The sequence below is a fragment of the Aulostomus chinensis genome, chromosome 11 (assembly GCF_037954235.1).
Source record: "Aulostomus chinensis isolate RoL2024-O1b breed Wild chromosome 11, RoL_Achi_v1.0, whole genome shotgun sequence".
NCBI lineage: Eukaryota > Metazoa > Chordata > Actinopteri > Syngnathiformes > Aulostomidae > Aulostomus > Aulostomus chinensis.
The window spans coordinates 19,958,599-19,981,479 of NC_141330.1; the positions used below are offsets into that span (position 1 = coordinate 19,958,599).

At 44.1% G+C, this 22,881-nt stretch overlaps 3 protein-coding genes across 6 annotated transcripts; 2 read left to right on the top strand and 1 right to left on the bottom strand.

Moving 5' to 3' along the window:
• Positions 1–438: 438 nt before the first annotated feature.
• Positions 439–8,427, top strand: tbc1d31 (TBC1 domain family, member 31). 3 transcript variants are annotated; one of them, XM_086217371.1, is made up of 23 exons: positions 439–845; positions 1,657–1,797; positions 2,091–2,206; positions 2,344–2,522; positions 3,008–3,159; positions 3,283–3,442; positions 3,549–3,749; positions 3,824–3,988; positions 4,088–4,140; positions 4,245–4,391; positions 4,480–4,613; positions 4,702–4,835; positions 4,908–5,087; positions 5,169–5,401; positions 5,495–5,567; positions 5,649–5,728; positions 5,800–5,935; positions 6,161–6,253; positions 6,526–6,636; positions 6,804–6,998; positions 7,085–7,190; positions 7,268–7,417; positions 7,566–8,427. In XM_086217371.1, the coding sequence occupies exons 1-23, from the start codon at positions 775–777 to the stop codon at positions 7,703–7,705; spliced, it is 3,150 nt and encodes a 1,049-aa protein (XP_086073497.1). In that variant the 5' UTR covers positions 439–774; the 3' UTR covers positions 7,706–8,427. The 3 variants fall into 3 exon arrangements, with proteins under 3 accessions (XP_086073497.1, XP_086073498.1, XP_086073499.1); XM_086217372.1 differs by having other exon boundaries at positions 440–845; positions 4,061–4,140; positions 7,121–7,190; positions 7,566–8,425; XM_086217373.1 differs by having other exon boundaries at positions 772–845; positions 4,061–4,140.
• Positions 8,428–10,520: 2,093 nt separating this feature from the next.
• LOC147253720 (uncharacterized) lies at positions 10,521–15,932 on the top strand. Its single transcript, XM_086218996.1, has 6 exons — positions 10,521–10,876; positions 10,963–11,094; positions 11,191–11,297; positions 11,454–11,621; positions 13,941–14,065; positions 14,171–15,932. The coding sequence occupies exons 1-6, from the start codon at positions 10,585–10,587 to the stop codon at positions 15,351–15,353; spliced, it is 2,007 nt and encodes a 668-aa protein (XP_086075122.1). The 5' UTR covers positions 10,521–10,584; the 3' UTR covers positions 15,354–15,932.
• Positions 15,778–21,956, bottom strand: c11h8orf76 (chromosome 11 C8orf76 homolog). 2 transcript variants are annotated; one of them, XM_086218998.1, is made up of 8 exons: positions 21,754–21,956; positions 20,354–20,455; positions 19,268–19,411; positions 18,816–18,866; positions 17,622–17,766; positions 17,383–17,515; positions 17,056–17,188; positions 15,778–16,371 (listed from the first exon to the last, which is right to left on the bottom strand). In XM_086218998.1, the coding sequence occupies exons 1-8, from the start codon at positions 21,856–21,858 to the stop codon at positions 16,198–16,200; spliced, it is 987 nt and encodes a 328-aa protein (XP_086075124.1). In that variant the 5' UTR covers positions 21,859–21,956; the 3' UTR covers positions 15,778–16,197. The 2 variants fall into 2 exon arrangements, with proteins under 2 accessions (XP_086075124.1, XP_086075123.1); XM_086218997.1 differs by having other exon boundaries at positions 15,779–16,371; positions 17,383–17,518.
• Between the last annotated feature and the right edge of the window lie 925 nt (positions 21,957–22,881).

Sequence of the window (22,881 nt, forward strand, 5' to 3'; positions counted from 1 at the left end):
TATATATATATATATATATATATATATATATATATATATATATATATATACACACACACACACACACACACACACACACACACACATATATATATATATATATAATATATATATGTATATATATAATATTTGCTAATTTCATTGTTGCAGCACTATCTTTAGCTATTTGTACAAGTTGGGGGTTTTATTTCACACTTCCTTTATAACTTGCAGTTAGCCTTTAATATATGCCTCCCGTGTCAATAAAAGTCCTTTTGAATTGCATTGGACTGAGAGAGAGAACCAGAATAATTTGAAGGAGAAATATCAGATGTGAACGGATGGGGAAAAGATGTAAAACGGTGTTAAATCAAATCACTTGCTCGTTCAGCAACATTGGGAGGCGTGTGATGACATTGTTTCTGAACTACAACTCCCATAGTGCGTGTCTATGTTTACGTATTACGTAGTTTCTAAGCGACCAAATAGCAGTTCTGAAAATTCTTCGAAAAAAAAAGTTTAAGAAAATTAATGGCGTAGTAGCGAACCTTTAGGGGACACTTGAAATGTTATGATCAAAAATAAATGATGAAGAAGTTTTATAGACACAATTTTTAATTTTCCAGTTGTTCAGTAAGATTGAAATAAAAATAGGCTTTATGTGGCCTTTTCAAATTTCGCGCTGTTCGCTCCGCCAACATAGATTAGCTGCCTAGCATTAGCATTATTAGCATTGTTGCTCTAATCAGGACAGCAACATACACTGAGGCTGGGTAAGCACCTGCCGTTATTGAAATGGAGGTGACGGATGTCGGAAACAAAGAAGAGGGGAAACTTTGGCATCGGAAACCAGCACCAGGGAAAGGGTAAGTTAATGAAGCTGTGCTGTGTTTGATGGCGTTCTTGTGTGAGACGCAGTTGTAACTTGTCTCAGTGATAAAATTACACTTCTGGTTACTGTAAGTCATTGTGCGACCCACCTTGTGATTTGTATGTATGTGTGATAATGTTATTAGCTTTACTTTTGCCCACACACCAACTGACTATGTATTATTTAATAATGCTTTTATTCTTAAGTAATGTTGCTAAATCAGTACGCGGCCACTTGTAGTCAGTTGCAAGTTCCTGCGTGTCATACCTGTTTTGACAACAGCTTGTCGAGCAGTTTGCTTTTAACCTGTAACTAATACAATTTAATATGATATGGGAAATGTTTATTTCATGAATAAGAACTCTGCTGGCTTCCCACCATCATCGTCAATCCATCAAATGGGGTTTTGACCTATGAGAAAGGGACTATTTAGGATGAATTTTGACCCAGCAAATGAAGAGGTTTTGGCACCCTCGTTTGAGAGTAATGGTCACACCAGAAAATTTCAAGAGACTTGGTGAATGAAACTGATTTTGTGGGTTAAAATGCATGTTAAAATGTATTTAAGACAGTATTTTAACAGTATTTTTCCCCCTTTAAACATGAAACCTATGTTGATAAATAATCAGCATGCCACTGCTTGCCATCTTCTCTCAGGGCTTAATGTTACCACTAGAGAGCAGCAGAGATCCACTTTGGTGTTGATGTCACTATGGATACAGCCTGTGTGTGTGTGTGTGTGTGTGTGTGTGTGTGTGTGTGTGTGTGTGTGTTTCTCTTTAATGTGTATTTGTTGTCTTATACAGTGTGTTAGTGACCGTGGTCCACACTGCTCATCAGGCCAAGACTGTGCGTTTCCTCCATGTGGCGTTTGACACCACTGGAGATTCGTTCCTGGCTGGTGATCACCATGGCAATATCTATGTCTTTGACATCAGTCGAAACAGGTGATTACATATTTGCTACTGCTCAGGACACATAGATAATAGTTACATCTCTTGGAGTGTCATTTAGGAGTGTGATATAACATTCATTTGGTTTTGTGAGTTTTATGAATGGTGTTCTTATATTGTTACCATGGCCACAAATCATAGATGTTTGAATAACAAAATATACAAGCACATGTCTCACTATTGACATTTCTTTGCATTCCCATGAGCCTAGTGACGATATTTTACGCTCCTCTAATTAGATGTTTGTTTACATCATGTCTTGCCTGTCTTTTTCTCGGGCGGATCAGATTTCGCCTAGTTCAAAAGACAGGACAGGCCTGCACTGCTCTGGCCTTCAGCCTCCGCAGGTCCACAGAGTTCCTCGTGGCTCTGGTTGACTACACCATCAAGTGCTTCGATGTAGGTAGGATGGACATATCCACTCAAAGCATTTTTTTTTTTATTAAATTTATTACTTAAGATGATTCTGAATAAGATTTCCTGTCATCCATTACTCACCTCAGTATTAATTTTCATGTTGCCTTTTGTTTATTTACACAGACACAAAACAGCTGGTCAGTTGGATGCGGGGCCACGAGGGGGCAGTCTCCTCAATCTCCATTCACAGCTCTGGCCGCTACGCTGTCACCACATCCTCAGACACAGCTCAGCTCTGGGACCTCGACACCTTCCAGAGGAAGAGGAAGCTCAACATCAGACAGTCTGTTGGCATACAGAGGGTAAATACGTGGACATGCTGCCTCCTGAGCTCCAAACAATTTGACATGGGGTCTCTTCGTAGCACACTCATCCTTATATATCATTTCATAGCTGGAACTACTTTCATGACCAAAATTATGGACCAGAAAGTAGTTCCTGTGAATCTGGTTCAAAATTTAGTATGACTGTTAAGGAGAAAAGTGAATGTATAAGTTTGCTAACCCTTCCCATTCACCACCATTAATTGGGCTAAGCTAACTAGTGGTCCACTGGCCTCTGTGGGTCTCAGCTCCCCAATGCACTCAGAGGAGTGAGGGATATCTTTCAGCTTGTTTGCCTCTGGGGTGGACAAGACTATTTCCTGTAGAGTTGCCATGAGCTTGTGAGTGTGAGTCTAATCTTCCCTTATCTTAAAAGGGAATTTAGAAATTCTAGAATTATTTTCTAAGGACTGCACTGATGTCATGTTTGTGCTCTGTGCGGCACAAATCTCTCTGTGCTGCAGGTGTTTTTCCTCCCCCTAAGCAACACCATCCTCAGCTGTTTCAGCGATGACTCCATCTTTGCTTGGGACTGTGACACACTGTACTGCAAATACCAGCTGCCTGTGCCTGACTGTGGACCCAGAATCTCCTACAAGGCTTTCGCTGTTACACGGTGGGATTCTTCCTCCTTCACAACCCATGGCAACTGTGCAGCAGCTCCTCAGTCTATTTCCTATTGGCTGTGCTTTGTAAGGCTTTTACCAAAAGAACTGATTCCAATGGCTCATGTTTGCAGAGATGGTAAAAACCTTGCAGCAGGTGGACGCTCCAACCTCCTGCACCTGTGGTGTCTGGATAGCAAACAGCTGGTCAGGGTGATCCAGATGCCTATGCAGGTTAGAACTGTCAGACAACTGGAGTTCCTGCCTGACAGCTTTGATGGAGGAGCAAGCCAGGTACACACACAAGACACACACTTGATGTTTTCCGTCAGTGTTGTGTGAATACATCTCTTCATCGTCGTTTGTCATACGTTTACAGAATGTAATTGTCTCTTTATAGACGTTGGGTGTACTGAGCCAAGATGGTGTGATGCGTTTCATCAACATTCACACTTGTAAGCTGCTCTTCCACATTGGATCCCACGACAACGCCATCATTGCCGTGGCAATAGGCCCCAGTGGCCGACATGTTGTGGCTATCCTGGATAATGGCAGCATCAGTGTGTACAGTGCTCAGAGTCTCACACAGGAATTAAACAAGGTAACAGTTACTAAGTGATGCACAAGGTAGGAAGTTTGTAGATGAGAGAGATCCTGACCAGCTCTCCTTCCCAGCCTCCTCCCTCCCAGGTGGCTGTTGTCTCAGGCGGTGCCGCGAGTCAGGGTTTGTCAAACCTAAAGGTCAAGGTCAAGTCAGAGGTTGTTCAGAGACCAGGAAAATACTCAGGTGGGCAGCCAAAGGTGAAGATTGTTGTCCCTCTTACAGCTGAGGATAAAGAGGTAGGATTGACATGAATGGCACATTTAAATGTAACTTTTGCATGATAAAGATGTGTGTGTTTCCTTCAACAGAATGAACTTCCTGCTGGTCTGAATAAGAAGCGACTGGTTGCTCTGCTCAAAGCGTTTGGAGAATATCCTTCGAAATACAGGTGAGCATTTCCCTCCAAATGAAAGGGCTCACGTTTGTATGGATCAGCTGATTTCCAATAGCCACTCTGAAGATGGCCATGATATTTGTTTGTGTGTGTCGTAGGATGTTTGTGTGGCGGTCCCTGCTGTGCCTGCCAGAGAACCACGCGGCATACAGCAGTCTGACTGATAAAGGTCTGCATTCAGCCTTCCTCACCCTGCAGGACAGGTACCCCATTAAAAGTGCCAAGCTGCAGAGGGGCCTGCAGAGGTACACGTCTTTTTGCTTCACCTTTGTTTACCTCAGCACACAAGTTTGCTCAACAAATCTCTAATAAAGCTGCTTACTCGACACACAGGGTTTTGTCTGCTTTAGCTCACTGGGCAGCCATCTTTGGAGAGACAGAGTACCTTCCTCTGTTTGCCTTTCCTTTTGTCAAGCTCTTTCAGAACAATCCACTGCTCTGCTTTGAGGTGGTGGCCACTATCATAGGTACGTGTTGATCTTCATGGGGAATGTTAATGTCTGGTGGGAATGTCAGTTTCAGCAACATCCCAACTGGAGGTGTTTTCTTTTACAGTGAACTGGTGTCAGCATTGGTTTGAGTATTTCCCCAACCCTCCCCTCAACATCCTGAGCATGACGGAGAACATTATAGCTCATCACGACCAGGAGCTGCTGCAGCACCTGGTGGACTGTGGCATCACCTCACAGGTAAACAGCAACAGCAGCGTCAGCAGCTCAGGTTGTTTCACACATGTTTAACAGCATGTGGGTCTGTCCCAGGTCTATGTGTGGCCCTTGTTGGAAACTTTATTCTCTGAGGTTCTGACTCGTGATGAGTGGCTCCATCTCTTTGACAACATCTTCTCCAACCATCCATCGTTCCTGTTGATGGCTTGCGTGTCCTACGTCATCTGCTGCCGCGAGCCTCTCCTGCTCTGCTCCCAAAAGCAGGACTTTGAGGTAAGTACGTTCTTTTACTCCTCCAAAGATAAAACGGTTCTCCTAACCATATAACTTCAAACCTGTTTCACTGCACATCAGTATTTTTTCCACCATCGTAACAACCTGGATGTGGGAGCAATGATAAAAGAGGCGTACCGGCTGATGAACAGAACACCAGCCGACATCCATCCTAGGACGATGCTCTCTGACTTTACACCACTCACCAGAGGCCAGTACCCCGTCTTCAACCACTATCCAGAATTCATAGTAGAATATCAGAGCCGCGAGAGAGAGAAAATCCGACTGCAAGAGTTGGAGTACCTACGCGAGAGGTGAGATGACGCCTCATGCATTTATAGTCTTTGTGAAGTAAGCAGATATTCATATTCATACAGTTAAAATTCATGCATGCACCATCTCATCAGGCAGGAGGTGTCAGCACTGCGTGCAAAATTTGTGCAACGCCGAGCTGAAGAGGAGGCCTATTATGCACAACAGGTAGAACTCCCTCCTCAGAGATCACCCAGATGTGAACTGCTATATTTTTCCCGTCTTCACTTCTTGTTTTATTGTTCACAGGAGCTTCTTCAAAAGACAGAGGAGCAGCGCAGAAACACCTTAGCACTGGAAGAGGAGAAACTAACACAACAGAGGAAAAAGTAAACACTCCCAGTGTTAAGGGGAGAGAAAAGATTGGATGAGGTACCGACATGTGTCTCTGCTACTGCAGGTTGGCAGCTATGAAGAGAGAGCTCAGGGTGAAGGAGCTACAGCTGCTGGACGCATCTAGAAGACGTTTCCTCAAACACCAGCAGGACCTCCAAGCCTCCCAGATACAGCGACTAGACCAGGAAATTGGTAGAAAGGTGATGACGTCAGGTCATTTTGAACAGGCAGCCTGTTAGTAAGGCTGTTTGTTCAAATATCTAAAGACATTGGGTTCCACTCATATTATCTGCCGGTCCAGTCATATTCAGCATCCCTTCTGTGTATCTGTATATCGTTCAAATCTCACCTGAAGGTAATGTGAGCGTTCAGCAGACTGAGTTCAGTGGTGAGTACAGACTTATCTGACAGTCAACTAAATGCAGATGGAGCTCCGCGAGCAAGAAACGGACGCAGCTGTCCAGGACCTGGAGGTGCGACAGATGGAGCTGGAGGCTCAGAGGAGACGACTTGAGCAGGTGACAACGACCTTGTGTCTTCTGTCATTGTCCTCATCCGCCCTCCCTCACTCTTCTTTTATGGCTTTGCTCTCCAAAAGTGGAACGTATCAGTGGAGAAAACATTTTGCAGTTGAAATGAAATGGACAGAAATTTTCAGTATATTCTTGTATGAGTCATTGGGGTCAGTCCAGAAGAGGGCGTGTCGCGTTGATGCAGTAACCTCTTTATTAGTAACTCTTACCAATCACATTATCACATTGTCCTACTGTGTTCCACCTTGTTCCCTCAGCACCTGTTAGAGAAGCAAAGTTGCATGGGACACACACTGGAGGAAGAGTTGGGGCTGAGGATGAGAGAGGCAGAAAGAGAGATGGAGAGTCACACAAGCACAAACATGCAGGTTAGTGGCATGCAAAGTAGAGATACCCACCAGTGCGGTCTGTCTAGCCATATGTTAGCAACATGACCTTGATAGGAAACTGAAAGCCACACAGTCATCCAAACTCAGATCTTGGCACAAGCAGCTGTGATCATCCCCTCTCATGTCTGCTAACTTTGTCTTCACAGGCCCTTGAGGAATCCCTGGCCCAGGCATGCCAGCTGGACCTGGAGTTGGACTGGCAGAGAGTGGTGGCAGAGCGCCTGCTGCAGATCGATGGTGAGCACGAGAGGAAGAGAGAGGAGTTGGCCAAGCTTCAGACGAGAACCCTGGCAGAGGAGCAGAGACTGGAGGACACCCTGAGAGATGTGGCTGGAAGGAAGGTGAGAACAACTGAAATGTGTTAGCCAACAGATCAGTTGACAGGAAGAGTTGGCGTAACTCTAAAATGATGTCACTGCTACTCAAGGTGTATGAACACTCTAAACGAACTTGTGCACTGCAGTGGGATGAGGTGATGAGCACTAGAGCCCAGTTACAGGAGCTGCAACAGGCCCGGCCCCCAGCAGACACAAGTATTACCACACACACACACACACACATCATCTAATTGTCACGTGGATCTGCTGTGACTGTGTTTTCTTTGTGTCAGATCGCCAGAACCATTGCACCGCTGCTCCTGTTGGAATCACTGCTTCGGGTCTAGCAGTCAAACCCAACTCTGCCACCACGCCAAGACGGGACAGAACCACCATGGTGTGTCTGAACAGCAGTTCGCCTACGGAGAGCACCTCCACCAACTGTAAGTCTGTCCTGTTTCACTGCCTCCAGCAGGCTTCAGCTGTATTCTGAACTATGAAGGAGAACAAAGACTGCTGCTGTGTTTCCTGCATGATATCAGTCTGTCAGTCATGGTCCTGTGTCACCGTCCTCTCTCTGTCTTCTGTCAGTCTCTCTGGACCGAGGCCGGGCCCAGTTGGACAGCAGTGAGAGACAACTCCTGAAAGATATCAGAGAACTGAGGCAGAGGCTAGCAGCCAGAGTCAGAGGCGAAAGCTCCGCCTCCTCAATGTCCGTCCACACGCAGTGACCACAAATTCCTCTGTCTGACGAGAGGGATGACTCAGGCTGAAGACTTCACCGCGAAAATCTAGGACGATTACGTTCTGTTGTCATTTTTTTCATCAATACCCGTTTTTATCTCACTGAAATGTTGATATTGTTGATATTTTATCTTATTTAAGTGTTTATTTTTTTTGGCATAAATATTTTTTTAAAAGCCAGATGTTCCCCACTCTCTCATCATTTGTAACTTATATTTCACATTTGTCCGTGGGAAAGATGCTCCACTGTCAGTTTAACAGAAGGTATGAGCTTGCTAGTGAGGTGCAGATGATGCAACTGGAAAAAAAGATATGGATTTCAAACTATTGCAGCATATAATTATAACTATAATACATCGTTTCGGCCACACGTCCCATCATCGGCCCACCCATAAAGCCAGTAGCTACGCACTCAAAAATATGAATCAAAAAAAAAAAGAACACTGAAATAGTTTGATTTGGAATCTAACTGCTCTTTGGACAGTGCTGATATTCCATATATATGTGGACCGTATGATGGCGCAGCTGCCAGAGGGCTGAATCCTCAGATGGCGTGAGTCATGTTTTCATGGTGTGTGTTCCTCCACTTGTATCCACACCGGTGGCTCATTGGTTTATTAAGAGTCCACGTGAAAATGTAAACTTTTGTAAATGTAAACCACAGTTTTTATGATCAGGTTGCTACACTCCAGCCTCTTTTTTTAATGACATATATATTTAATACGAAAGCCTGCCGTTATGATTATCTAGGACCAACGTTCCCTCCCTTTGGCTGCGTGATTGTTGGCACTCCAGCAGCAGGGGGTCGCATGAGGGCGGGAGACTGTTGATTCTGTCTTCTTGCTGCCACTTTTATGTTTGCAAGGGATTGCTTCTCACCCAGCTTGTCAGTCAAAATTAGAAAAGGAAATGAAGTGTTCATTGAATTGAATACTTTTTATAGATAGTTCATACTTTTTAGTTCTTTGTATGTTGCACCCAGGCTCTTATTTGGTCCACTCAAGCAGCCTGTTGAAGGATCACACAGTCATAGAGACCTCTCAGTTATGACCTTATCCTATCCTGGTTGAACCATCCATCCATTCATCCATTTTCTTCCTCTTATCCTGTTGAGGGTCACAGGGGGGCTGGATCCTATCCCAGCAGCCTTCAGGTGAGAGGCAGGGTTCACCCTGGACGGGTCACCAGTCCATCACAGGGCCAACACATAGAGACAGACAACCATTCACACTCACAGTCACACCTACAGTCAATTTAGAGTATCAATCAGCCTCGTCCCCTCTTGATGTCTTTGGACTGTGGGAGGAAGCTGGAGTCCTGGTTGAACCATTTACTATTTTCTATCTTCAGTCTCCCTCCAGTTAAAATGTGTTTTTCTTCTTGTTCCCCACAGCTGAATGTTTGAGCAGAGTTTGACGATGGAAATCTATTTTTACATTCATTGTAGAAAGTGTACATTTTCCTTCAGCTTAGTGAAAATCAGATTCTAAGAGGCCGATCCTGGTCCAATGTTTAATATAGAAAAGTGTAGCTAATGTGGAAATGTGATGCCTCCAGGTCAAACACTATGAGACTGAGTGGATTTTTCAGAGAAGTAGGAGATGTCCTGTGTCCAGTATTTAAACATGAAATTGAAAAATAATGCTTTATTCATTTAATCTGGAATTTGTTATGAGGGAAAGAGTTACAAAGATTTCACTGCTCAAACACAGCAGCTCCCTTTCTGTGCAATTTATTGAGGTATGACAGTCTGCTTTTTTAGTCCTGCACCTGCATTAAATGAGACGTGCACAACTGCTATCTATCTATCCATCTATCTAGCTATCTATCCATCTATCTATCTATCTATCGTCTATCTAGCTAGCTATATATATATGTATTTCTATCCATCTATCTAGCTTTTTTCAAGGACTTCACGTAACTGTTTTTCATAAACTTGAATTACAGTATTTGTTAAGGTTCTTCGTGTGTGTGTGTGTGTGTGTGTGTGTGTGTGTGTGTGTGTGTCTGTGTGTGTGTACCTTAATGCATGTGTTGAGGATTATGAATGCAAAATCAGCACAGGTGTATTTCCAACATGGATGGCGCCTCCCGGCCCCCATAAACAACCGTTGTGTTTATTTACTCCAAGGCAGTAGCGGTTAGGCCAAGTCCAATAAACATAAATCAATGTAATGTCATCCGGAGGGATAAAAACATGAGTGTGTCAGTTGAACTTTTCTTTGGTCCAAGTCATTGCTATAAAACGGATCAGGACGTGTGAACATCTGCGGATGGGCGTGTCAGTAACTGTCTCACATTTACAAGCCTCCAGGTGTGTCTGACATGAGCTGAAATGACAGCCATCCCCATTCCTGTCCTCATTCCTTCCAAACCCTCCACCCTCCGTTCATCACCTGCTCAGAATCGCCATGTCTGAGGGAAACACAACTTTTTGTATTTTGTTTCTATCGTCCTCAAAACATTGTCGGGCCAAAGAAGACATGGAACTAGAATCAGAAGTAGTGTCTTGAGGTATCTCCAGCGTATTTCTATACAAATGTTTGAATTATCTGCATGTTATATGACAGGTTTTATTTTTATCTGCGCCTCATCTTTTCATCTAGTTTGAGCGGCAGTGACAGGTGAGATATTCTCTTCTGCAAGTGTCATTTAATTGAACATGACTTGTGCTCTCACCTGTCATCTCTCATCACGTCTTGAGTAACCATCTCACCTTGAGCTTGGGCGGAGTTTTCCTCCTCTGTGCGTGATAAGCCGTAGCTCTTACTCAGAGCCACTTCATGAAAGGTTTTGAGCTCAGTAACGGCCGGCCCAGACTTGAGATCTGATTGCGTCTTCCTTCAGAGGCTTTGAACGGTGAATCATGGATTCCAGCTGTTCGTCCGTGCAGTGGTACAGGAGGTCCAAACCTCTGGGGAAACTCAAGCGACGCATTCAGGACCTCCGCATCCCTTCCTCCTGTTACTATGACTTCATCGCAAACAGACCCTCACAAGACCTCAGCCACCATGAGAGTGCTCGGCTGGCGGTGGACTGCCTGCTCAGCCGGGGCTTAGAGGCATACCATGAGGTGTTAAACGAAGAGGGAGAGGTGGACTTCCTGTCAGATCAGGAGAAGAACTACATCAGGGAAAATGGACGGGATGCTGACACAAGTAGATGTTTTTATGTACTTTTTATCCCGGAGCCGATGGGAAAATGCAGTGTGATGAAGTCACTTTTTAATTGTTGCTTTATACAGTTGATCCTGATGCTTCTGATGATGATGATGATGATGAGAGAGAGTTGGACAGCTCGTCTGCCGACTCCTGGTCTCCAACAGGATCCACAGACAGCGTGACTGTGGCCGGCCCTGACACGCGCAACCTTCGAGGTACTTCTCTGTCTCTAGTCAGGTAGTTTTCATTCTGATGGAACCTTATTTTGGTCTACCCATTTAACCTGCTATCTTTTGATGGACCCTTTCCAGATGTGAAGTGGAGAGGTCCTGTCCTGGATGAGTCCAATGTTGAGGTCTTTTTTAAGCCCTTCTGCGTGAAAGACCTGGTCAGAGAGTTCATTAGCAAAGCTAAAATGGTGCGCTGTGATTATCTGTTTCAGTGCAAAAGAAAACATTTTTGTATATAAAGTGGGGAATATAGAACGTGTGTGTGTGTGTGTGTGTGTGTGTGTGTGTGTGTGTGTGTGTGTGTGTGTGTGTGTGTGTGCGCGCGTGCGTGTGCACGCGCACAGACCCTGTCCATAGTGATGGACTGCTTCACCGATGTAGAGCTGCTGTGTGACCTTTTGGAAGCGAGCAAGAAGAAGAATGTGTCCGTGCATTTGCTGCTGGATCGCCTCAACCTAAACCTGTTCATCAGCATGTGGCAGGACCTCAAACTCAACAGCAAGAACTTCCCCGTGAGTCCTAACTCAACTAAAAAAGAAAAACTGAATTTGTTTTGTCAGGGAAGATGAGGAAATTGTTGCGCATAATAGAAATTGTGGGCAGTATATCACTCCGGAGGAAGCTGACTACAGTGGCTTATCTATTCCAGGGAGACAGGAGATACACGTCTGCATTTCAACAGCTCCTGGTGTGCACTCCCCCTGAAAACCCTTCCGCCACCTACTGGCGTAAAAAAGCAACACATAGCTCCCCAACAGTGCTGGCGGTATAACAGACCTCTTTCTCAGTGTCTAGCACTTTTTTAATATACATTCCTTTCATCCACCACAGAAATCTTTTGAGGAGTCCTGTTCTTCAGGACAACAGGTGCCTCGACTCCACCGTCAGATAATAACAGTTCTCCCACCACACTCGGCTGCCTCGCCCTCCAGATACGCCTGCACAAACACACTCCCTGTTTGTAGCTCTTCAAGTTTAAATGCCTCACTCACTGGATGTGACATAATTATTTCACTAATAGTGCCATTTAGTCTTCTTCCTCCCCTCGTAACCGCACAGCTGAAAATCAGGCCACCTCTCATGTTTGCTGTGTCTGCCAGTGAGTGGGGAAACTGCCAACTCTGACTGATTTGGTGCTGAATCCTCAATCTTATTTCTCTCTGGTGTTCTTGGAGGAGTTTTTCAGGAGCTCCTTGGTTTCCTTGTAGATGTTCTGCATGGATTGTAATCCATTCTTGCAGGAAAGTAGAAATACTTCATTAAAATCAACATGCATTGACAATCGGCGTTTCTTCTGTATGAGTCAAGCCAGTGAGAAGTGTTACCTTCCAGGAGAATCCTTCCATTACAATGTCGATCTCAATGCCGGAGGAACAGTCAGAATGATCAGGGGAGATTTAGGAGAATGAACATAAGAACTTCTCCCATAGGAATCTCCAGTAATCTTCTACAATTCTACAATTTCATTTAGCAGACGCTTTTGTCCAAAGCGACGTACAACACAAGCAAGAATTCAGACTTAAGGAAAAACCCATAGGAAGCACAAAAGTGCTTCAGTTGTGATTTGGTCACAGGTACTGCCATCTAGTGGAAGAAGAAGTGTCGCCCCCCCCCCCTTTTTTTGTTTTGTTTTTGACAAACATACAACATGACACAACACAGTTAGTGCTACATAATCACTAAATGCTGGGTCTTGGACCCTCTGACTTATTCTACCCCAAAGAGGAGAAGAGTCAGGTTAAGTGCCTAGGTGCTCTCTGAACAATTGGGTCTTCAATTGTCTCTTAAAAGTAGAAAGGGACTCAGCAGAACGCACAGAGTTGGGTAGTTCGTTCCACCATTTGGGAACGACAGAAGAGAAGAGTCTGGCTAGAGATTTGGAGCAGCGCTGGGCTGGAAGTACCAGGCGTCTTTCGCATGCAGAGCGTAGTGGGCCAGAAGGAGAGTAGACCTGGATCAGGGATTCCAGGTAGGCTGGAGCCGTTCTTGTGATTGTTTTGTAAGCCAAGAGAAGTGTCTTGAATTTGATCCTGGCTGCCACTGGAAGCCAGTGAAGAGAAACCAGCAGCGGGGTGACATGTGCCCTTTTGGGCTGGTTGAAGATCAGACGTGCTGCTGCATTCTGGATCATCTGCAGAGGCTTGAATGAGCATGCAGGGAGGCTTGCCAGAAGAGAGTTGCAGTAGTCAATGTTGTGCAAATGTTATATGAAGGTTGCTGCAATAACCTAAAAGGAACAATAGGGTTTGGTCCTCTAAAAAACCCTGTTTTGTCACTAAGTCCGTGTTTCTGTAGATGTTCAGGGAACCTAGTGTAGAGACCTGAAGAGAACCTCCCATAGTATAGTAGTAGTAGTAGTAGTAGTAGTAGTAGTAGCAGTGGTAGTACTAAATGTGGTTCCCACACCACAACATGGCCTCCTACTCTTCAGTAGAACTGGGAATATTACCAGGCAACATGTTTAACTTACATAAAATTAAAGATGTCCTGTCCTACAGAGACATGTCATATCAACTATGGGTAACCACATGGGCCAAAAGCCTTCATTCTGATGCTGCTGTGTGACCATGAAATACTGAAAATCAAATGTTCATATCCAGAACTTAGAACATGAGGACGTTCATAACCAAATTAAGAATGTCCCCCAATAAGATACGGTTGTCACCTTTTTTCAGATTAATAGAACCGTTAACAGGCAAGAAAACAATCAAAGGAGGGGCACGTGAGATTTACCCGATTTTTTAAATGTGCTGTGCTCTGTGTGTGTGTGTGTGTGTGTGTGTGTGTGTGTGTGTGTGTGTGTGTGTGTGCGTGTGTGTGCATGGGTGAAGAAACTGTCAGTCCGTGAGGTTGATGGACAGACATATCGTGCAAAGACCGGCGTTAAACTGACTGGACAAATAGCTGAGAGTTTTATTATTGCTGACTGTAATGAAGTGCTGACTGGCTCATACAGGTAAACACACACACACACACACACACACACATCAGTATGCATGCATTGTACTTTTATTCATCAGTGTGGTTCTACTGTCTGAGCATGTGTGTGTCCCCTCCTCAGTTTTTCCTGGCTGTCGTGGCAGGTTCATCGTAGTCTTGCTGTTCTCTTAAAGGGCAAAGCAGTGTCACCTTTCTGTGAGGAGTTCCACCGCCTCTGCTGCATCGCCAAACCAGTTTCTGGCTTTGTTTTTGAGCCTCCAAGTTTGCCCAGTCCCACATCACCACCAGTTCAAAATGACAACTCTCATAAAAAACGATTAAAATCAAATGAAAACAAAACAAGGCGCCTCATGGCTTGGTTTGAGGAGGCAGAAGCGCAACTGTACCCAAACCCTTTGGTTCAGCTAGGAAACCTGCAGCGCGCCTTGGTAGATCAGCCAAAGCATGCAATGAGAACAGTGTTCCCCCTGTACGACCTAGACACAGAGGTGGATCCTCAGGCTCACAACCAGGTCCAGAATCACCCAGAGGCTCTGGGTCAGACCCACTACTCAAACATTCAGTCTCAGCTCATTGGCCGAACCCTCAGCACCACAGGTGAGGGAGCCCAGACACACGGCTTTCAAAGGTCCACCTGTTATCAGCCCCTTTTCAAGGCAAAATCAGACCTTGACCACCAAAATGTTAGGCCTGAAGTAGGTTTGTTTCACCACAGAAACAGAAGCAGTTTGAAAACACCTGCAGTCATTCTAAATGCAGAAAGACTACAATGGCGATACCAACAACAGATGAATCAACATGAGGACTTTAAATTTGATCACACTAGTGCCCCCCTATGTCCAAAACCAGGTTTTCAATTCCCTTTAACCCATACAAGAGGTCACACATCTGTACTAGAGACCATCGTTCCCACTCTTGGAACCAGGAGGCAAAATCGCTCCCCTATTGGGTCCCCCTCAGCCACAGAGTCACTAGGCGTAACGTCAGCGGCAGGAGTCACAGGAGCTCATCTTAAGGCTCAGCTCCAAACAGACTCCAAGCTGCCACAGCCCCTCACATCCCAGCAGCAGCAGCAGCAGCAGCAGCAGCAACTCCTGACGCCTTCAAGGCTAAACTGGAGTCACATAGCAAGACCGCTGCTCCGCCAAAGTTCATTCAACAGCGCCTATGGGACGGGACAAACGGCAAGCGGACAACTGGGCTGGAGGCCATTCAGCAGCGTCAGGATGACATCATTAGAAAGGACCAAGAGCATGACTGAGAGAAACACACCCAGCCCTCATGCAAGCCTGACCAAGAGCTGATGGGGGTCGGTGTGACATCTGTTCAAGGTCACACGCTAAAGGTCAATGAAGCAGTGTGTAGTTCAATGTGTGAAATGATACGACAATAATTACAGCCGCACTTTGTCTTCAAAATGTTGATTGAATCGACCAAACACTCAAGGCTTTGGATTGTTAAATGTACTTGCACCTGGACTGGTGGTTAAGGTGTTTGCAGGTATCAGCTGATAAGATCTCTGCTCAGTTGGGTGGAGCAGCAGACTGAACATACGTGTAGCGCTGGAACAGATGACTACGGACGTCAATCAAGCAAAGTCCCAACACGCTCACACAACGCCAATGCGATCAAACCTGGCAATGCATGTCGGTGGAAACGGACACTTCAAGCTGTCAAATAAATGGCAGACATTTATCACACGGATTTAATGAAAAAAAACATTTATTTTTTTATAACAACTTAAAAAAAAAAAACATCCAAGTTTTCTGAGTAGAGACCGCAGAGGTAGAATACTTGCCCTGGTGCATATATATGTTAATAATATATATATGTTCTGTTAATATATGTTGTGAAGGCAAAGACCCACACACACATGTGTAATATTTAGCTTTATTAAAATATGTTTTTCAGATATGATCATATTTAGGATCAAATTAAAGAATGAAATCTGCTCATTTGTTTGCTGTCTCACTGTGCCGGTGTTATATAGGTAAAACATTCAGAGTCTGGGATTGTTCTCCCTGTGCTTCAAATTAAAGTGGACATTTAAAAAAAACAGGAACAATAGGAACACTACACAAAGGTGTTCTTGTTTCCAAGTCACAGATGAGGAGGAGACTCCCGCTGTCCCCACCTGTCCCTCTGCTCTCAGATTGTGTCCCTCTGTGTTTGACGACGACGGCCGTCAGTCTCAAGAATCCGTGCCAGTAAGACCTTGTTCCACCAGCGCTCCCTGAAGCTCTGCATACACACGCTGGCCAAGCTCTCGCCGTCCTGGTAGTCCTCCCTCATCTTCTCTGGGATCAGGTCCTCTGACATCACCTTGAACGTGAAGCACAGTGTGTTGTTAAAACGGAGCCTCCTCACCTCAGCTTCTTTAAAAAGGAAACTATAATGCTCATTTAAACATTGAATCTGGGACTCCCCTGGCCTCAGCTGCATTATTCAAAGTTCCTAATTTATCCTCTACTGGCTCTTCACGCAGTCCCTCAGTTTAGTCTTTCAGTGGAATGTGCAGTTTAGCTTCTGTCTCTTGAAGTGCCTGCCAGTCCCTGGAGGCTGAATGTAAATGTCAACTCCTTGCCAATGCCAATCATACATGAACGATCACATTTGTATTTAGGCCAAGAGAAAGTGGAATAATACGAAGACTAAGATCAAAGCTTAGGAAAAGTTCAAACTCTTAAACCAGGATTATGTCAAACTTAGTTTAGCTGACTGATTCCAAACTCTATTCAGAAAACTTTTCTTTGCTTGTTGTCTTGAGGTTCATGCATTTAGAAAAGTGTTGTACAATTTCCATGAATCATTATTGGTATTGTTTAACACACAGGAGTTCAAACCTCCACCTGAAAGTATTCAAAAATTACTATAATGTACTTGTACCTCATTGTTTGACCCTTTAATTGTGTTCAACATTCAACAGTGTTACATCATTTATCTGTCAATCAGTCAGGAAAAGCGTAACAGTTCCCCTTCAGCCCTCAGGAAACATGACCTGCCCACCTCGATGAGAGCCTGCAGACTTGTTTCTTTGGGATTTAGATGCTGTAATGCCTCTTCTGCTGTCTGGAGGGCGCTGTTGCTACGCTGTAGCACAAAGGAGGACTGCTGCTGCTGGAGGATTCTCAGGAGGAGTCTGAAGCCAGAGGAGCGCACCTCGAAGTTAAGACATCAGCTCTCAACAGACTTAAATATCTCATCTCCGACTGGAGCACACATTGAAATATTGATGTCAGGGTTTTGCAACTGTCCACTTCTACCAGTAAGACTGATAATATTTAGCGATACTAATTTTAACAGACAGCTCCTCTCAGTCTTAGCGAGCTGTACCTCGTCCTGATGAAACACATGCAGGCCTTCAGCCAGATTCTGTCCTCATCCAGATCTTCTGCATCCTCCTGATGTTCTTCGGTCTCTCCATCCTTCTGCTCTCCCACTGATCCACACGTCTGTGTGGAGCCGGCTACTAGGAGACGTAAATACAGGAAAATCAACGGCTCACCCGAATCTTAAATTAGAATTCTGGCTCAAAAAAGGCCTGAAGTGTCATGACAGAAACAACATGTTACCAGGGCTTGTGTCAGGCTCCAGCAGCTTTAGACATGTCTGTCCCAGCTCGTACCAGTGCCAGGGGTTAAAGGGCAGCAGGCAGCACAGCCGCTGCAGAGAGGACATCTTGGCTCCAACAGCTCCAAAATGCTGGTAGATGCTGACCTTGGATGATAATGTATATGATCTATCATTCTGCATCAGCATTGCTTGTTAAGCTACTAACAACCACAGGAAGATGCTGCACTAGAAGACGTAAACTGTGTCTTTGAATGTGTTCAGACCTGGTATCAAGATCCACCCTGAGCCACCGGACTCACAAGCGGTCTGTCGAGCCTGCAGCTCTTAACACAATGGACTTCACTTATCAAAAGAGTGGATAACAGGAAAAGGGTGAACGTCGGGCGTACAATCGTTCCCCCGCAAATCTCAGCATCCATCAATATGGACATGAGTGCAAATCTCACATCAGGTCTGAGATGGTGTGCTGGAGTCAAGAGTTTGTTTTGAAGCTCATCTGACACATGAATCAATGGCAGGTCATTGGAACGAGGCCAAGCATGATCAGTTCAAATCCTTCTTCCGCTCAGATGTACACTGGTTTCCCACTCTGGGACACGTGGCCTCACGCTTTTAGCAGTGTGAACATAAGGTTCCTGGGCCACGGAGAGGGTCTGCCTCATCAGCTGTAAACATGCACTAATAAACACATGGGAGACGCCACGTTGTCAGGCTGTCTGGTGATGAGAAAACCCACTGGCGTATCAAGCGTCTTTGGATTTCTCTCTCTCTTCTGCTTTACTTCCTTCCGCCCATGATCTCTCTGAACTCTGCAGCTAAAGTTCAGATTCGTAACACACAGGGAGTGTATCCTGGGCCAGAACAAAAAGGAGAGGAGGAGTTTTGCAGATTTTTAGGAGATCAATGAGTGCCTCACAGGTGAACGATGAACGGAACTCTGGTTGCTCATATTTACGACAGATAAACACGGGGGAAGTATCGCCAGTGCAGCACTCCCATGAAATGTCAATGTAGCTCCCTCATCAACTGGTCTCTCTGTCTATTTCTACTGCTGTAAAAAACAAAAACAAAAAATAAAACAAAACAGAAATCGCAAAAAATAGAACATGTAAAAAAAAAAGGGGGGGGGGCCAAAAACAGGCAGCACCTACCCCTCCTTTGATACCAGATCTGAACAGAGCCATATTGTGTACCTTGAGGAGCAGAAGGCCAGTCAGGTGACAAGTGTTGGAGGCTTCTTTGCTCTGCACGCACACAAACAAACAAATAGACACACAGTTAGTGTGTAAGCTTAGCATAAATCTGTTGCATTTACTACACATCATGTAGAACTTTGAATCAACTCAGGCTGGTGTGCTGATGCCTCTGTGAGAAATTTTTGTGTCCAAGATTTAAGACTTGAAGGCCTACATGGTCTTTTAAGTATAGAAGTGATTAACTCAAAGACCAACATTGTGTGAAGCTGGGGGTGGGCTTCAGGAGAGTCGATATTCTCCGTCCAACCAAAGGCCTCAGCAGGTTGTTTCTTTTATGAATAAACCCCCTCTCCTATCCATCCAGGACTGATCCGTTATTTGCTAGGTGGGCGGAACATGCAGTTCCAGTTAGACTCTCCTGCTTGAGTAGCTCCTAAGAGAAGCATTACCAGTAAATCCGCAAAGTCCAGTGCCCTGTCTCTCAATCCCAGTTTGGTGCAGCACCGAGCCATTCCCTCCAGCACATCTCTTCGGATGGTCAAGTTGTTGTCAGCAATCCATTCAAGGCAGCTGCTATATGCATCCAAGGCAGTCTGTACCACACAAATAAAGACCATTTGACATCGTACACCTTGAGGTGTTCAGTGAAAGTGGTGTAAATGACAACAAGATTCAAGTGTAGTAAGACTGCGGTTCCAGTCCACAATTCTATTTATTTACTACTGACATTACTACTACGTGCCCCTCCCCTGTCTCCGTTGCAGCACTGGTTTTTGGAGGGGTGGGGCTATGGATTGTGTGACATCACAGCACCTCCCTCACAGCGTCTGTTATTTTTGATCACTTTGTGGATATGTGGCTATCTAAAAGTTCTGGCCATCATCTCAGACCCCCTTTGAGCCCTAGACTTCAAAGTCAGCACTGCACCGCCTTGAGGCACCAGAGATGAAAGAGTCGTTTGACGCCGATAAAATGAAGGGCTGGACAGATAATCAAGTCACAATAGTCCAGAGAGAGACTTCTCGCAGCTGTAGGACTGTCATATGGTTCATCTATTCAATCGGATTCAAAAATAACTTCAGCATGACGTGACCCACAACATATCCAGAGGCTCCTCCATGTTGTGAAGAAATCCATGGCACACACTGCTAATGCCAATTAACATATCAAAGTGAGAACTTGACACGGAAGTAACGAGCGGTCAGGAAAGTCCTGAGAAGCCACATGAAAGGTAATCAATACTCTCTACAAGTGTTTGTTCCGTGACAGACTGAACCACAGATATCCTGCTTATTCGTGTGGTGTGGAAATTACTAACTGATAATGTGGTTGGGAAAGTTCTGCAGGACCATTCAACACTGGCACATGAGTTTTGCATGATAGGAGACACGAACAAGCATCAGGAAATGGAAATTTGAGGGACATTGAACTGATTGCTGTGCCTCGAATGAAACCGCACCGCTAACTTCATTAGTGGTTAACAGTAACAACAGCCTGTAACACACGTTGGCGTCGAGTGAAGGTTAGAAGGTTACCTGGTATTTCCCCTGCCTCACAGCCAAGTCACCTCTGAACTTAAACACTTTTTGTTTCTCCAAAGAATTGTCGGTGTCCAGAGCAGTACTCTCACAAAACCACTGCAGACAGGCGAGAGGAGAGAGAGAGTGAGGAGAGCGAGTGAGAGAGAGAGAGAGAGAGAGAGAGAGAGAGAGAGAGAGAGAGATGCCAAGACAATGACAAGAAACATGAGTAGTTACACAAGTAAATTACTTTATTTGGAAAAAACAAAAATAAAAAAATTGAACAGTGCTACATGTATGTAGCACATTTTGGAAGAAATGCTGCACTAACATTTAATTTAAGCTCATTCAGGTTTATTTGTTGATTTGTTTGAGTTGAGAAATACACATTTCAAAATTATCAGTTATTTGGGTTTCATTTGATCTTGATGACTAAGCAAACAGACTAAGAGTGCCCAAACTTCTTTACCTCAGTGGACCAGAACTCAAACTACTTGGTAGGCTGGGAGACAAAAGCAAACTGCTTTCACGTCTAGTTCTGCTGCCTCTTCATTTTTGCTCACTTCGCTTGTGCCAAACTGAACATCCTGCAAAAAGTGTCAATCTGGCACTGAATTATGAAAAAAAAAAAAAAAGGTTCATTTGTATGTCACAAAAACGAAAACTGCCATACTGTGAATGCAGAATTCACTGCACCACGTTATAAAGAAAAGTTATATTAGTCAAACATTTACAAAAACAAACATATAACACAGCCAGCAATCACTGACTTCTCAGGGATCAATATTCAGCATCTCTTCTATCTATCTATCTATCGTTGTTTTTATTAATTGTTGTTTTATAAAATCATAAACTCAAATGAGCTACTCTCTTCAATTGATCTTCCTGCATCACTTTCTGGTGCTGGTATACTGAGAAAACAAATACAGACTCACTTCAATATATATTTTAGTTTTAGCTTTACTAGTTTAAAACTTCAGGAAACTTTTAGTACCAATGTGTAATGATTGTAAATATCAGTTTTTAATTTCCTTGATTGTTGATCAGCATGGGCCCTGAAAGAGACATCTCAAAGGACTTTTATTGTGACTCCTTGCCCAACGTGACATAGACGGTTAGGAGATATTTGTTTATCTTATTCTTCAACCGAATAAAACTATATTTGGAATTAACAGCCTCTGCATCAGTAACAACCTCCAAATTTATTAAGGATAAAGCTTTATCGTACAGTCTGCCAGACAACTTCTGTTCAAGTTCCATGAAAAAGATATATAAGTTAAATAATTAAAGGCAATATAAAAAAAAAAAAAATTTCCATTGAGGTCATTTACTTATGTTGTTATTTACTGCGTTTGCTAACCACGTAGCTAACATTTTATTTTCTCATCAAAGAAGCTTTGCGGTATCGCTCTCACCTCCGGTTCACACCGTTTGGCGGTGTACGGGGCCACAGACACGGACACTCGATCTCTCGCCTCCGAGAACACCGAGTCGTCGAAAGTGCTTCCAAATATCTCCATAATTATCTCAACTCCGTAATGCGAAGGACGGTACAAATTTCATTAGATTCACATGTCCGGTACGATTGTTTACACCCGCCGTGGTCACGCAGTCCTTTACTTTAAGCCACACGACAAGCAAACGATCCAGTGACAATAGTTCCGAGCCGAAAGGTTCCGCCCATTGATAAAATGAGAGTACAACTAAAATAAAAGTGACTCACTTACAGCAGTAATATCCATGGCTGCAAATTTAATGTGCTTTACATTAGCAAAAAAAAAAAAAAAAAAGCAGAGATCTCCCAAAAATATCTGACAGGTAAGAATTATACTTTTTGTAGAAAAAAGATCAAGAACAGAAAAAAACACCTTAATATTTCAAAATGTAAGGATAGTATAATAATGACAAACAATTAAAGTGTCATGAGATCAATATATTAAATAATCATGAATTACACAAATTTAAAATTGCATGCTTGGACCAAAGTAGAGGTGTGGCATCAGATTGGAAACATCAGAATCAGGCACCAATACTAACGTTAATCACAGGTTGGACATCAGAACATTGTTGCCATTTCACATCCCAAATCAGATTCTATTCCACGGTTTGTGTTAGACCATAAAACCCCTGTAACATCTCCGAGCCACACAGCTCAAATAATAGCTTCAAGAATATATTTGAGCAATATTACACAATATTGTAATGTCATAACTGTGCAAGTGCCTCGGTTTTGACTGCATAATTGTCATGCTAAAATGGTGCTTAATTTCATCCTCTAGCATAATATTGCAACTGTACAAATGCCAACAAAATGAAAATATATAATCAAAATGTATGAAGCCAGAGTACCAGGAGAGAACCCACGCAGGCACAGGGAGAACATGCAGACTCACACAGAAAGACCCCATTCTTGAGCCGGGGCTCAAACCCTGAACTTTCTTGCTGCGAGGCAACAGTGCTGACCACTGCACCACCGTGCCGCTCTACCAGTCAATGCATATTTACTATTTGTCTGCTGCACACAATGTTATTAACTTGGAATC

Coding starts and splice junctions, on each gene's coding strand:
- LOC147253720 (XM_086218996.1), top strand. CDS start 10,585: ATGGATTCCAGCTGTTCGTCCGTGCAGTGGTACAGGAGGTCCAAACCT. Junction 11,298..11,453: donor TCATTAGCAAAGCTAAAATG/GTGCGCTGTGAT, acceptor GCACGCGCACAG/ACCCTGTCCATAGTGATGGA. Junction 11,622..13,940: donor TCAACAGCAAGAACTTCCCC/GTGAGTCCTAAC, acceptor GCATGGGTGAAG/AAACTGTCAGTCCGTGAGGT.
- tbc1d31 (XM_086217373.1), top strand. CDS start 775: ATGGAGGTGACGGATGTCGGAAACAAAGAAGAGGGGAAACTTTGGCAT. Junction 4,614..4,701: donor GGTGGTGGCCACTATCATAG/GTACGTGTTGAT, acceptor TTTCTTTTACAG/TGAACTGGTGTCAGCATTGG. Junction 7,191..7,267: donor CCGGCCCCCAGCAGACACAA/GTATTACCACAC, acceptor TCTTTGTGTCAG/ATCGCCAGAACCATTGCACC.
- c11h8orf76 (XM_086218997.1), bottom strand. CDS start 21,858: ATGGAGATATTTGGAAGCACTTTCGACGACTCGGTGTTCTCGGAGGCG. Junction 18,867..19,267: donor TGGACTTTGCGGATTTACTG/GTAATGCTTCTC, acceptor GTGTGCGTGCAG/AGCAAAGAAGCCTCCAACAC. Junction 17,189..17,382: donor ATGTGTTTCATCAGGACGAG/GTACAGCTCGCT, acceptor CTCTGGCTTCAG/ACTCCTCCTGAGAATCCTCC.